Source organism: Montipora foliosa, chromosome 6 (genome assembly GCF_036669935.1).
Source record: "Montipora foliosa isolate CH-2021 chromosome 6, ASM3666993v2, whole genome shotgun sequence".
Lineage (NCBI taxonomy): Eukaryota > Metazoa > Cnidaria > Anthozoa > Scleractinia > Acroporidae > Montipora > Montipora foliosa.
In genome coordinates, this window is record NC_090874.1 from 53,014,531 (window position 1) to 53,030,424 (window position 15,894).

General features: G+C 42.4%; 1 protein-coding gene across 2 annotated transcripts in view; it reads left to right on the top strand.

Annotated features, from left to right (window-relative positions):
* Window positions 1-12,468, top strand: part of LOC138007734 (protein-glutamine gamma-glutamyltransferase K-like) — a 32,279-nt gene extending 19,811 nt beyond the window's left edge. For both annotated transcript variants that reach the window (XM_068854795.1, XM_068854794.1), the window contains exons 7-15: window positions 319-426; window positions 1,573-1,753; window positions 2,358-2,493; window positions 3,665-3,768; window positions 4,143-4,388; window positions 7,387-7,671; window positions 8,808-8,968; window positions 10,325-10,467; window positions 11,908-12,468. In XM_068854795.1, coding sequence (XP_068710896.1) covers window positions 319-426; window positions 1,573-1,753; window positions 2,358-2,493; window positions 3,665-3,768; window positions 4,143-4,388; window positions 7,387-7,671; window positions 8,808-8,968; window positions 10,325-10,467; window positions 11,908-12,049 — 1,506 coding nt within the window. In that variant the 3' untranslated portion in view covers window positions 12,050-12,468. The remainder of the gene's footprint in view (window positions 1-318; window positions 427-1,572; window positions 1,754-2,357; window positions 2,494-3,664; window positions 3,769-4,142; window positions 4,389-7,386; window positions 7,672-8,807; window positions 8,969-10,324; window positions 10,468-11,907) is intronic.
* The last annotated feature ends 3,426 nt before the right edge of the window (window positions 12,469-15,894 follow it).

Here is a 15,894-nt window from a genome sequence, read left to right on the forward strand (position 1 = left end):
AGGAGCCCTACGGCGCATGTTCTCCTTCACAGAGTTTCCCAAAGCCTTGGGTTGATCCGAGGCTGTGGTGACGAGAATGGGTGTCTGTAAGAGGCAATTGCTTGAACTGTCAAGATAACTGCGAGGATCATTCCTCCTTTTCATCAATAGGCCGCACTTCAAATATTTTCATTAATGTCACTAAAGATAAACTGACATCACATTGTAAAATGTTTCAGCGATACATTCTCCAATTTTAAGCCAGATTTAGCTTTTTCTTAACGCAGTTTTAACAGAAAATGCATCCTTATTCAGTTCCCGCTTCTATTTACCTATTAGTTTGAAGATGTGTCTCTGGAGTGTGCATTGTGGCTCCTCGACAGAGCAAGTCTTTCCACAGCAGCGAGGGCAAATCCAACCCATGTTTCTCGAACCATATCGGCCATGGTAAGCACAGGTTGAATTTTCAATCTGCTTTAAGTGTATAGAGCTTTTCGAATTAGCAAATGCTTGCCTTTTAACCTGCTAGCCAGCGCCACCGAGGTTTTTCCACTTTTCACCTGGAATCCAAGGCAGTGTGTCCCAGTGGGTAGGGCGCTTGCCTTGAGATCTGGATATCCCGGGTTCAAGACCCGCTCTGATCACTCGCTGAATTTGTTCCTGGTAGTCCCTGGTTCAACTTCCTAGCTGCACTTGTAAATAGCCAACTGGTTTGCCTCCGGCCAGTTGGGATTCTTAACAGTTGTTGTTGTTGTTCTGTTCCCTCCTTTCGTTGTGTTTCATATGCCCTGAAAAGCCCCTATGGGGAGAGGTCAATTAAGTATGTAATGTAATGTAATGTAATGTAATGTAATGTAATCCGATATGAGTAATAAATGAACACTAGAATAAATGGATCAATCGGAATAAGCAGTGGCACCTAAATAAAGCGGACACTAGCTCACTGAAGCTATCGTAGCGTTTTTCAAAAGCATATAGAGCGACGAAAATTGACGTGGAAGTGAAAGTTAATAGGGAGTTCAAGTATTCAGCCTGGGCACAGACGGAAACCGGAAGTGAACATTTTGCATGCCAAAGTAGTAGCCTCTACCAGATTTTCAAACCAATCATCTCTAATAGTGAAAAGATACTTCAAAATCAAGAATGAATTAGATAATTTACTCTTGATTACAATAACGTCAAGACAAGGTAAGACGCACTTCCGGTTACCGCCGTTGCTTAAGTAATTGAAAACGGATCCCCATTGCTGCATGAAAGCACCCTCTCGCGCGCAATATGTTTTTAATTACTTTCGAGGCAATTTTCAACGCTCGTGAACGCCTGGGTCGATAGTATCTGTTCTTTAGGAGAAAAAATAACTTTCAGGTACAGAAACACAGATATGACGTCGAGGGTTTCAAGAACTTAGCTCAAATTGGCGGGATGAGCCATCCTCGTGTCCAGAAAAAAAAAGCTCCTCCTGTCTGCGGGAGTGATTCATCAATTTAAAGGCGGCAAGCATCGCAAACAGAATACTCAAGCCAATGTAAACAGTATTTGCTTTAATACCCGCGCTATTACCAGAACTGATAAATTGACTGGCTCTTTTCAAAGGCTAATTACAATGACAGCGATGGAGGGATTTTGTTTGGTCGATGGACTGAAACATACCCCAAGAACTGTACCCCTCCTACGGCCTGGACCGGAAGTGTTGCTATTCTGGAGAAGTTCTGGAAAAAAAAGTACATGGTGAAATATGGGCAATGCTGGGTTTTCTCGGGATTGGTGACAACATGTAAGTGGCAATTTACTTTTAGCATGGCTATTATGCAGGACTTGTCGTCATGCTTCTTTTAAACCTTTAAAAAATATATGTGGACTGATTCACATCTAATGAATGCGGCTCAGTCATCTTCAAGCCATGATTCTTCAGAATTCTTTGCAACTGCATATAGTACGAACTTAAAATAAGACAGTCATTCAAACACACAGAAAACCAATTCACATCCGCAGCGTCATTTCTTCATAGTATATTCCTATTTATCAGTTATTGCATTTCGTGATAACCATATATAGCCAGCTCGCTGTAGAAACGTGTATCATTGGACGCCATCTTGGAACCGCATGGGATAGGTCTGAGACGAGTGACAAAACCAGGGGAGGGGGGGGGGCGGGGCGGGAGAGAGGCTACCACCGGCCCTATACCGTGCGCTTCCAATATATGGCGTTCTAATGATACATGTTCCGAGATAACAACAACAGGTCTGCGAGGAGGCTAGGATGGCCTGGCGCTTCAATTGGAATCTACCAGGCAGTCAAATATGCAAAGTGCGAGATAATCAGGGCGTTCAGTCAGTGGTTTTTTTATAGTGTGTCATGTTTTATTCCCTATACTGCAGTACTGAGAGCTCTTGGGCTACCTACCCGCAGTGTGACAAACTTCGAGTCAGCCCACGACACGGACGGCAGTATGACCATTGACTTTCATTTTGACGAAGAAGGAGAGCCACTTGATGAATTAAATGACTCCACCTGGTGAGGACGGCTAAACCTAAAGAGACAATTATCTCTATGGTTACTCGGAGATACTCGGAAAAAATCCGAGTGCTCTTACGAAGTTTTCGGAACCTTCGACCTTCCGACTACTAAGTGGGATTCTTTCCCAACTCACGCCAGTGGGGCGATTAAGGAGGGTAGAAAGGTTTTGCCATAGGTAACAATGGTTTGCCAGTAGAAGAGGATTACAACATTGTCGATCCTTTCATTAGGGAAAAGTTCTGATATTTGACGACTGCTAATGTCAGGAAATTTTGTTAGGGTGTCTGCGAGTCCCGTACTGTCACCATGGCAGCGGTATAGAACGGTACAAAAGATCATCTAAAATTCAGTTTTTGGAAAATATCTCAAAAAGTAATTCGTTGACTAGTATGTTTTCAAATTAATTTCGCAACTCCACCACATTCTCGTTTCTAGTGCGTAGTGCCCAAAAAAGTTATCTTGTAGAACTTGACTTGAATATTTATGAAAACGCTGTTGGAAAATTTAAAATAAAATGCACTACATAAAGTTTGCTTTAAGTTTTCCTTAAAGGGAAGCTCCACTAAAGCAACAAAATAACTTTAAGCCACACAACTTAATGTTTACAATTAAAATTGTTCGAACTTTTTCCAGTGAAAGTGTTTGTATCCGAAAAAAACGTGCCGTGGTTGCCCTATTCTTCTGACAGAAAGAGCGTTTGTTCTGGAACAAAAGGGCATTCTGGGAAATTTGAAAGTCAAAACAAGCGTTTTTGAAATTCATTTTTCTCGAATATATACGCTTTCATTGGAAAAAGTTTGAATAATTTTAATTGCAAACATTACGTTATGTGTTTTTAAGTCATTTTGTTGTTTTAGTGGTGGTTTCCTTTAATACTCGCGTCGTCGCAGTCAGCATGTGAAAAATCCTTTCTTCTCGTATCTTTGTAACATGGAGAGAGACCAACTCTGATGAAGGCCACCCGTAATAGCAATGAGTGAGACGGGACAAAGAAGTAATTTTTCAACTTATCCAGAGAGGAGAAAACAACGTACTGGCTTTAAAAAAGCCGATAGCAGACTTGCGCGTAGGGACGAAACAGCTCAAACAGCGCAATCCGTAAATACCCGACGCACTGCCAATCGAAATCCGAATTCAGCTGAACATGTTGAAATTGTTTCTTTGTCAGGAACTTCCATGTCTGGAATGAGTCATGGTTCAAGCGCCCTGATTTACCAGATGGTCACGACGGGTGGCAGGCACATGACGCTACACCCCAAGAGACAAGTGAAGGTTTGTAATTAAATGACGTAAAACCAGCAGACGTGGGCAATCAGCTTAGCGTGCGACGTCTTAAAGCCGCAGACGGCCGTCGGAAGTGAGCTGAGCTGCATTTAACTTGTTTTGGCATTACTTGATTTCTATTGTTAAGCAACTTTTCACTATTACAGACGATTAGTTTAAAAATGTGGGAGACGACTGTCCTGGCACGCGAAATGTTCATTTCGGGTTCCGTCCGTGGATTACTTGGCTCAAAAACGTCGCGTACTCAAAGCTCCATTCTGAAAGCGTTAGTGAAGTGAACTAAGGAGTCGTCAGTTTTATACCTTCTTTTTTTTACACGTTAAGGGAATTTCTCAGTAATATTTCTACTTGTTTTGATGCAGGTGTCTTTCGCTGCGGTCCAGCATCAGTAAATGCCATCAGACAAGGCGAGGTCTACCTACCTTACGATACTGGCTTTATATTTGCTGAAGTGAACGGTGACCGAGTCTATTGGGACGTAGATGATGAGGACGGCTCCATGAAGGCTACCTACGTGGACACTCGTAGCATCGGCAAGTGTATCAGCACCAAAAAACCTTCTTGCAATGAAAGGCTTGACGTGACCTTGGATTATAAGTACCCCGAAGGTAATCGCCTGTAGTTTAGGTGTTGTGTGCTGCAAACTTTGGGTTTGAATTTTGCTTAGACAATAGCACAGCGTAACACTCCTTTATGGTTTTTTCTTTTGTTTTCACCTCAGAGGCTCTTTTGTTACTACGACAAAAGATTTTCAGAATACACCATATTCGTATTCTCAGTATTGGACTGGAACTAGCTTGCAATGGAGGCTAATGCGGGGGAATATATTAAAAAGTATTTGCATTTGAAAAGATTCCCCCGCATTAGCCTCCATTGCAAGCTAGTTCCAGTCCAATACCGAGAATACGACTATGGTCTATTGATGCGTAGGTAATTTACGAGCGCGGAATTTAAAGTCTTCGTTCGGAAGTCGGATGTGACAAAAGCCACACAACTAGGGGTACGGTTGGGAACTTGCCTCAGTGAAACCTGGGGACGGAAGGGAAGATTTGTTTTAACGCTGTGGATGCCAGTTTATACCCAACCATAGCATTGTTAACTGGCTTTTGTGCCTAAAATCTCTGCAAACTGCAATTCACTTATTCATGAAGAAAACAATTCACTTCTTTTTACTAAAGCAAGTGCCGCGGAGGTCTTTGATGAGCCTTATAAGTGACGCAACATTCAAGTTGTTCTGCGAACTGTTTAAAAGAGAAAAAAAATCTTTCTTCAAATTTCCTGTCAGTTGCTTACAAATTAATGGTCACATACGCTTATGGGGAAATCCGCTGACCGCATTGGCTTGCTATGAACTCGCATTGGCTTGATATCAAGTTTGCCTAAATTACATCTAGCCACCTTAAAATGGCAGATCAGGAGGTGCGTGCCGCTCGACTATCAATCAGTTCGCACTTGTCTTCGTGAAAAGTTCTCATAATGTTTTCGAAGTTTACAAATGCGGACCGAGACAGTTCCAGTGAGAGCAGTAACATTACTACTAAGTCGAAATCACTTAAAAGCGAAAAGTTGCTATAGTAAACACTTAAGGACTGGTCCCTCGGGAAACAGTTAATTTTGTTTCCCAAGAATCTCAATGTTTCCCCGAGCCGCAGCCCAGGGAAACATTGAAATTCGAGGGAAACAACATTAACTGTTTGCCGGGGGACCAGTCATTATGTGATTTGTTATATAGCACAAAAAGAAAAACATGCAACGGCAACAGCAACGGAGGTCAACATTCGCGGGTAACAGTGTACTTTTACACTCTGACGTCATAGGTTTTGCACTGTTTCCCGCTCAGAGCCTTTTGGTGGGAAACAGTTTTATTGTTAGATGTCATGTGGCCTCGAAGTAACCAATGAGAGCGCGCGCTGTTGGGGAAAATTTTCAGCCATATAACAATCAGACTAATCTTGTTTCATACGATTTGCCGACTACGGTATTGTTTCTTTTCATCATGCTTGTGCTATATATCAAATGATAAAAAAAGAAACCAAAAGTCAAGTCTGTTAAGGAATGACAACAGCGCAACCTTTGGCGTGCGAAAGAATAGGCCATTTCCGAGTTCATGTCTGCCTCCTCTTCAAAGCGAGTCTAAGTGCGAAGTTTTTGTGATGGCAATTACTTCTACTTTAAATATGAATGAAAACTAATTTTCACAAGAAAAACTTCGCACTTAGACTCGTTTTGAAGAGGAGGCATACGTGAACTCGGAAATGGCCTATTAAAGGGGAACTGAAGGAAAAAATTAAGCATTTTTTATTTACACTTTAGATCATGCACAATAATGTTTTAAACTTTATTTCTGGCATATCCGTCGGTTTTCCACCGAAAAAATGCTTTTATTCCGATTTTGGGCCATCAGCATTGCGGCTCAGAATGAAGGAGTCAGCGGTCATTTTTGTAGCTTATGACTTATGATATGGGGAAGACATGCGAGAGCTTCCCATAAAGTAGCAGTGTTTTTGACTGACGTTTGTCGTGAATATTTAGTCCGCGAAGAAACAGCAAAATAACGAAGAGAATATCATAGCAGCACTTGTTTCTCTTGAATACGAAATCTCCATTCTCCATATCATACCTCACAGCAGGGTGCTGACTTAGTTTTTGAGCCAGCAATGAAAAGGCAGAAACAGCGGCGAAAGCCCAACTTCGAACGTAATTTTCTCGCAAAAAACAGAAAACGAGAAGAAATAACCACACGCAACTTAACTTTACTTACCGGTATGTTAGGCTTTCCAAAAATTGCTGATTTTGGCCCTCAGTTCCCCTTTAAGTTAATGTCCGGGCAAAAGCTTACAGTAGTCGTTCAAATAGTTTTCTCGATGTTGACGTAATCTTAACACTGAGCTCCTACCTGCTTAAGCTACCCCTGTTGGAGTCTAATTGTAGACTACTGTTGGGAGGTGAAATATTAACACCCGGCGGTTATCGAACGTCTGCAATCTCGCAAAGTGGAAGGGAGAAGTTATGTGATCTGCTATCCATGTAACGAGTATAGAACGGTTTTCAATTGAGTGTCAAAAGTAATTAGCAAATTGCTTTGGTTTATTATCCCTTCACTCGGTGATTGGTTCAAAGTTCTCATGCCACTTTTTCAACCAGTCAGAAGTGAAACCAAAACCAATCGTGGCTGGCGCGTGTACATTCTCCCGCGCTTTGTGTCGGCTGCGTGTAATAACTTTGGCTTTGGTTTTACGACACTCGATTGAAACTCACTCTATATTTTTTTTCAAGGTGATTCGCGAGCTGTGGGTGAGGGCTGAATCGAAATCACTTAATTGTTGTTGTTCGTTATGGGCGGGTTCAGCCTCTTCTTTAAAGAGAGAGGACCGCGATATAATATAAGGCTTGTGTCAATGAAGTGCATTATATTATGGCTTTGGTGCAGTCAAGTTGTGATCTATACAGGGTTGTGCAGATAATCTGATTGTATTTATTTATTTATTTATTTATTTATTTATTTATTTATTTGCACATGGATCTTTGAGAACGCGAGGATATTAATTAACTTCTGCTATTCGTTAAGAAAAATCGTTCCTCAAACAGATATCTTGTTTGCAACAGGTTCAGATAAAGAGAGAGAAGCAGTCGAGTTCGCCCATAAATTCAGCACCAGGAAAGAGTACGAGATTTACCAAGCCGACAGGGAGGACGTGACTTTCAGCCTCGAGGTGGTTGATGACATCGCCATGGGCGACAGTTTTGAAGTCAAAGTTAAGGCAGCCAACAATTCACATCATTTGCGAACTGTGAGAGTCAACATCAGCTCAATAATGGCCTTTTACACGGGAATCGTGGCCAAAAATTTGAAGCAGGAGAGGGAGACTCTACGCCTGCAGGCCTCAGAAGGTACGAGTCTCCATCAAATTGTAGGATATCTTTTCGTAACTCCTCGTGCCTTGTGTCGTACACTAAAATCCCGTTAAGTCCTCAAAACAGTGATATGACGTGATAAAAAGCGCGTGATTGTGGTGGAGGCTGGCGGCAAGTGGAGAAGGCAATGGAGAAGGGGTTTGAGTGCATGCATTATGCAGGAGGCAGTGCGGCGTTGTCAGGATAGGGAAATTGCTTTTAGATCCGGAGAGCCCGGGATCAAGACCCTTTCTGACTACCCGTTGAATTTCATCCTGGTAGTCCATGGTTCACCTTCTCGGCGGCACTTGTAAGGAACCAACTGGTTTGCTTCCGTTCAGTTGGGATTCGCACCGTGAAGTGTACTTTAGCGGAAGTCCACGACCCCTCATTTGGCCTTAGTCCACCAGTTAACGGTCTTATCTAAATTTAGAATACAGATCCCGCCAAATAATGACCAATCAGATTGGGTTTAATGACCGCAACTCTCCTGATTGGCTCGCAACCAAGCAGCTGCACGTGGATTGGATGTTCTGCAAAATCGTTCGCGGAACGCATTGCCGCTATATTTTGTTCCCGCAAAAAATCTAACAGTAGCCTTGCCTGCCAGAAGAGGCCTCTTTTATTTTGAGTTCGCTAGGCTGACGCGTGTGAGAAAAGAAACCTTTGCCATCGTCGAAACTCACTGTGTTGAGCACGTGCGGCGGTTACTTAGCGACCGAATCCTCACATGATACTTCACATGTTGCGCGGGCTCACTTAACAACAGTGGAATTACTATATGGGGCATGCGTTTTAAACAGTGCCGTCCAATGTGGTGGACGGCTCGTCAGCTCAGCGAACGCAAACGAAAAGAGACCTCTTGCTGCAGGGAAGCAGTAGCCGTTTTAAAAATAGACATACCGTTTGAATTACGTTTGGCCCCGAAAACCCCTTTATGGGGAGTGGTCAATTAAGTGCATAAGTATGTCGTGATAAAAGACCATGCATGGAATGGAGAAATGTTTGCGAACCCTTACCTTACATCTGACACATACTCCATAAAATCGAACTTCAAGAATCGCTCTCACCTATGATCGAGCTATGAGAAAACGACAGCGCTCTTTTAACATAATATCCTTATCGCTTCTTAGAGAATACCGTGGTGTTAAAGATCGCAGCTACAGACTACTTAGGCAAAATGGCAGGAGATGGAAACATTAAATTGTACGTGAAAGCTTCAGTCGAGGAGACGCGGCAGTCGTACGCCAAGCAGGATACAGTGGAGATGAGAAAACCAACCCTCACAGTTACGGTAAGAATGAGAACAATTGAGTGACGATATTAGATTGAATAATAATAATAATCATCGTCATCATCATCATCATCATCATCATCATCATCATCATCATCATCATCATCATCTCGCTAGTCGTCGTCACAAAGTACAGCAACGACGCAGCTCAGCAAGGTCGAACCAGAAGCACACTATCGCGCCTCTGGCAGGCGCTATACGGTCCATTTATGACCCTGGAGCATATACAGCCAGCTGGAATGAGCTGTATGTTGGTTTTTGAGGAGAGGGGAAACCCTCTGCTCTGCTCAGTTTTTGAGGAGAGGGGAAATCCTCTGCTCTGCTTCTCTATGAGCAGAGTAGAGAACCAACAAGCTCAACCCACATATGGCGTCGAATCCGGTAATCGAACGTCGGCCACCACTGCTCCAACCCTACACCCCTTGCACGCTGTTTTGGCGGAACAAAAGCAAAATTCAGCCCTGACAAATTGTTGCAAGACCGTTAAGGAAAGTGGAACGGGGAATAGTCCAAAAGTTGGCAAAAGAAGCTAAAAGAACTTTAAAGAAATGTTACTTAAATAGGGAAATAAGATCCCTAGAAAATATCCAAGTAGTAAATTTTTCACTATCCTTGAGCAGGAGCAGTAGGAACTTGTAGGAGCAGTAGGCGCGAGTTCTGCGGCTCTGCTCGCACTGTTTTAAATGGCCAATCAGAAAAAAGGTAATTGTCTAACAAAGAAAAAAAAAATAGCAAAAACAATGTATACAAATTTTGCAAATTGATGTAAATGTGGGTCTCCTGCTGAAGAGTGAGTTCTAAAAATAGAAAGATACGCGCAAAGGTTGACTGAAGGATATAGTGTATAGGGAGGCTCCTATTCATGGGCTCCTGCCTTGAGTTCTTTTAAAGTAGTAACATATTTCATATTTCACCGTGGTCCCCTGCAAGCAATGTCCAGAATTTGGTAAGATATGGAAAAATCACTCCTAGGTGATTGAGATCGTGGGAAGTTCAAGATAGTTTCGATTACAGCCCCTGTTTCGGGAAAGGAGCCCGCGTTCCCAGGAAAGGTGGTTCATCGCTGCTGGGGGAGGGTGCACTGGTGAAGCAATGAGATGGTCAACGCTTTCGAAAGAACGAGTTACGATTGATGAGGGAATTTATTCTGAACACAAGGTACGCACGTTCTCCGGGAAGAGCAACGTAGTGTTTGTTATTTTAACCGAAAATGACAGATTATTTCCGGAGACTTGTCAAGGTTCCCATGAGCGACTTCACATGTTTTCTCTCTTCCTGGGCGACTTTTGGCGAGAACTGGTGTTTAGTAATAAATACCTCAGACTAAAGTCCGTTATTGTGTTTTGTTATGTTTAGGCTTCCCCCAAAGCTGTAAAGAAAGGCCAAACTGTGGAGGTGACGGCGCACTTTAAGAATTCGTTGTCAGTTCCACTGACGAACGGGCACTTCCATTTTGAAGCCATTGGTATGGCGCCCAAGAGTGTGGACTCTCCGTGCTCGTAAGTGTAACAAAAATATAGCAAGAGTTCGCGTGTAGTTCCATGGAAATTTTCCACAGTTTAAGAGTAGTAAAGGTGAAACAAACTGTGAATAGGCTGATTAATTAACTCGGCATGATGCCTGGAGTTCATCGAGGGTATATTAAAACCGTTCCTGTTGGTTCAACCTATAAACAGGAATAGATAGCTAGATGAAGTGCCACATGACAATGATCTGGCACTTATATAGCACTGCATGTTTTATATATTACTACTGAAATGAGGTTTTCACTTTGCGAGAGACTTGCTTGACTGCTAAGTACAGTAAATGGCAGCTGTGCAGTGAAAAGTAAGCAAACGCGTTTTCGAGCCACGGAAGGCCATTTAGGACTTATTTTGAGGAATGACACTTATCGATATCAATGTGGTAGCGACGAAGGAAGCCTGCAGGCGGAATAAAAACACACCACTTCCGATTGCCGTCTATCTGACCACCCCCTTCCCCCCCCCCCCCCCCTCCCCTTCCAATATGATATAGGCATTAAAAGACTTTTTTCGTGTTTGCATTGCCAGTTTTGCACATGAAAGTTACTCGGCTAATGCCTCGGGTTTGAATCAGGCTATGCAAACACGGAAAATCTCTTCTGGTGATTTTGTAAAATAACTTCCATACTCACATGCAAACACGCCTATTGACCATGAAGAGACCAACAGAATGACCTGTTCTTTCAAATAAACGTTGAGACGGTGCCTCACGGTTTATAGTTCTTGTCCAAGTAGACTACAGATCAAACCATTGATAAAGGATAGTCTCGGTTTCTTCTCATAAATAGTCTGAGAAAGGGTCCGGTGGGACTTCCAGCCACCCCTCTCCCAAGCATGGAAAATGAAAGGGTCTGTGCGGTCCTCAACATCATAAATCCTCATAGCCCCCATTGGGGCACAGGGCCGCAACAATGACCCCCCTCCACCAAGTGGTTTTGGGCCTCCCCCTTTTCCTTCTGCCTGCAGGCGTCCACCTATGGACAACCTTGGGTATCCTCTCAGTCGGCATTCGTAGTACATGTCCCAACCATCTGAGCTGGCGTTTCTTAATTTCGAGGTCGATACTGGTGCGTCCAGTCTTCTTGTAAAGGTCGTTATTGGAAATTTTGTTGGGCCAGAAGATGTTGCAGATCTTTCGCAGACAGCTATTGTGAAAGGCACTGACTATTTTTGTCTCTTTTGACAATTCTCCAACATTCAGAGCCATACAAAAACACAGACTTAACGTTACTGTTGTAGATGCGCACTTTAGTCTCAAGGCTATACTGTTTAGACTTCCAGATGTTTTTGAGTCAACTAAATGCACAGCTGGCTTTGTTAAGCCTGGCCTTGATGTTCTGTACGGTCCTGGTAAAGCTTGATTGGGTTCCGTCCTAGCCGTATGGTACTAAGTGTTTATCTGTCTTGTTTTTCTAGTGGACCCATTGGTTCCAAGAAAGAAGCAAAGGCAACAGCTTCGTTCACTGCCACCAGAGCTTTTCATAGTACCATTATGGTAAGCTTTGTGTCGGATCAGTTGGCCGGAGTCAGAGGACAGTGCGATGTCAATGTCAGTTAATCTACTCAAGCTTCAGTCCGACATAGTTGTTGTACGAAGCGACCTCAATTATAGCTTGCAGTCTTATTGGAACGATTTGCCGGTTTATTTCTTACTATGCATGGTGGTGTGTGTGATTTTAGCATTTTTTAGGTTGACTCGCGTTTTTATTCACTTCTCACGTAACCGGGCGACTTGGCCTAGAAAAGACATAAAAGTGTTTTTTAATTTTATTTTCAAGTCAAATAACTGGTAATGCTTCCACATTTGTATACTTTTATATACAAACAATAATTATTGCAATACGCAGTTTCATATTCGCATAAACGCAGTATACGCAGACGTATTTGTAAAGGGTATTAATGGCATAGGATTGCTTAAAATTTGCAAATTTGTTCTTAAATAATTTCATTTCACAATAAATTTCACTTCTTTTAGCACACTGTCTTACCTCATGTAAAATGAATCGAGGAATTAGACTTCCCAGGAGCATGACATACAATTTTCTCCCAGCGACAAAGGTGTCCTCAAGAAGGTCGTCACGCGTACGGTAGAAATACAATGACCTACGGGACAGCGCGCCGACAAATGACGCTTTGCATTTGTCTGGTTTTGACTGAAGACTCCTTCTTCCTGTTGGAAAGAAGCGTGGGACTTGGGCCCAAGCACGCTCAGGAATTTCCTAAACAACCCAAAGAGGGAATAGTGGAAGTTAAAAAAAAAACGAAAACAAATACCACCAGATACATCATTTATTGATTTACATTATCTTGCTAACAGAATTGCTTCACAAAATCCTTTCTCGAGGATTCTGCTAGCAGGTAATCAACCATTCGTTACAGAAGACTTGAGGTCGTGATTTTGCCTCAATAAGTATTTTCAGAGTATTGAGTCAGTACTGCGTGTCGTCCTCATGTCGTTCAAACCCCGTTGAAGTCCTGAATTTTTCAGGCTTCTTTACGCAATTGCAAAATTGCGTTCATAACTGCGAGGATCATAGCTTCACTTGATTTCATATCCGCAGTTCATATGTGATCCATTTCATATATCATTTCGTCGTATGTCCATAACTGTCGTCGTCAGCCACGTCTCCTTGCTCACGTTCTCTAACCGTTGCAAACAGATCAAAATTACCTCATGGAGAGCTTGTTTGCGGTCTCCCCCCTGGATAAATATGGCCAATCTCTTCTGGTCGACCATAAAAGCATTCACAAATAGCCTTAATGTAAGACATCGATGTCGTCTTTGTTTTTCGCGCTTATGGAAACGAGGACGTCGACAAGAACGATCACGATCAAAATTAATAGATTTAAAGAACAAAAACAATGTATCAGGGGCACCCAACGAAAATTTTAGCCAGAAAAAAGGATCCCGAAAATTCTAGGTGACCTTTTTAGGGTAAAAATTCTTTAAAAATGGGCAATTATACCTTTTTGTAGATCTTCGAAAATCCTAGGACAGGCAGGCAAGCAAGAAATTTTACAACAAATGTTCCGAAAATTCTAGATCTCAAATCGTCTTCCGAACAGATATTTTCCGAAAATTGACGTTGGGTGCCCCTGATGTATGACTTTACTCGCTCTGCACGTGCATTAGAACGCTCTTTTGCCGTTCTCCTCCGATAACAAAGCCGTGAATCATAGTTAGGACAAAAGCTGAGGTTGCGCGCACACGAGTTTTCCCTGAACACGTAGATGCTATACAAAAATCACGAGGTTAACTATCAACAGAGTTATTTCAGTAGAGTTATGACTTAGAGTCAGAGTTAACGACTTCCAAAATCCTGAATTCAAGATTTTGGAAGACCTAAATCTTGAATTCAGGATTTTGGCCGTCCAAAATCTTGAATTCAGGATTTTGGAAACTTAACTCTAACTCTACGACATAAATCTATGAAAACAACTCTAAGAATAGCTGTCCCCAAAAATCACAAGCACAATAACTGATTACAACTAGCACAGCGCAAAGATATGAAATCTTTGCGACTTTTGGGGTTTATGAATCAGTGTCAGCAACAGAACGAAGATTGTAAGATCACAAAGTAGAAGAAAGGCACTTTGTAACTTAAAAAAATTACAATCTTTTGTTTGCTTGTCCAAAAGAAGGAAATTTTCATACATGTAATGCCGTTTTGCCCAGAACACCCCAATTGAGACCAAAATCCAAAATTTACACCCCTAAGCAAGACGACAAGCATCCCCGCCCCTTTCATATGCGGACCCGACCCGGGTAGGATGGTACCTCTTGTTAAACACTATATTTCATTGGCTGTATAGTGTCGCACTTCCTATTGTTTTCTGTGCTAAATCCATTGTTATCTTTGTTCGTTCTATTGTTCTTTTGGCCAATCCCGAAGCCTGTTCAATGAGGTACGACACGACCCCCCTCCCGGGGATAATCTTCCTTTAATTATTCTTTGGCATTGAGTGGCCGTCTTTATACTACCGGAGACGCCTAACGCGTCTGGACGACTTTGGACAATTTATTTCTTTTAGTTCGTCATTGAATTCGTCCTGCGTAAAAACGGGACAGGGATGCATTATGCACCTGGACAATAGGCCTTACCCCTTATGACGTACAGCACCTAAATTCTTTTGTTGAGTGACTACTATAAATACCAGAATGCAATGTTTCAGTAGTCACTCAACAAAAGAATTGCGAGGCGTTACGTCATAAAGGGTACGGTCTATTAAGTTATTTTTGTGCGGCTTTGAAGACTTTTTAATTAAAGGCTCATTATATAGCTAAACGATTTACTTCGTCCAGACGCAATTTCATTCTTGATGGCAAGCCCTGTCTGGGACTTATCCATAGTCAACAGACAGGGACAGGTGTCTTTTCGTCGGCGGAGCCGTACACCGTAAAGTGAGCAGTTTTTTTTTTGTTTTTTGTTTTTTTGCTCCTACTTCTGCTGTACTTCTGTTATATCAATCAATCAATCAATCAATCAATCACTCCATCAACCAACCAATTACCAGCCAGTTCAGGGCGCTGGATTTTGTTGAGGATGGAAACCGTTACAGTCTAATGAAAGTCTTAACAACCACAAAAAAAATACATCATTGTCATTCCGTGTGCAAGGACGAACGGAATGCTAAGTTTTCAACAAGACGCCTGGAGGCATTTACGCGGCATGTGTCGACGGAACTTTATTTAAGTGTCTAAGTCGTCCTGGCGTTGGATCACTAATTGGGACACTGTAAACTGAAATCAACAATTAAAGCAAATCAAATCAAATGTTGGCTTTTTGAGGGGAGGGGAAATCCGGAGTACCCGGAGAAAAACTTCTCGGTGCAGTGTAGAGAATCAACAAACTCGACCCACATATGACGTCGAGTCTGGGAATCGAACCGGAAGTTGTGGGAGAGAGTGCTCTCACCACTGCGCCAGCCCTGCACACAAACTTATTACGTGGAATGTCGAAGGCATACCACGTCTTAAAACCGGTCTGGTGTCTTTTTTTGTTGTTGGTAGTGACAAACTGTTCACAGTCGCATATTTTGACGTTCCCCATCCAGATACTAACCAAGTCTTCTCGGATAAGGACTATAAACCGTAGGCCCCGTCTCACAACCCTTCAATGTTCATAAACTCTGTCGGACGTTAAAGATCCCACACACTCACTAGTCGAAAAGTGTAGGACATAGTAGAGTAGGGTGTTGTGGTCTGGCCTTTCCTTCAGCAATGTGGTCGGCTTGGCGTAATCTTCTGAATGGACTACTTATCGATGAGACCACATAACAGCAAAACAGACAGTAGTCAAATTGAAGGAGTCCAAGTGCTGAAACTGGTAAACTAAACTAAACTAAACTAAAAAACGCTTTTACTCAACCTCGTTCCCAGGGCTTTTCACCACCGATAGTATT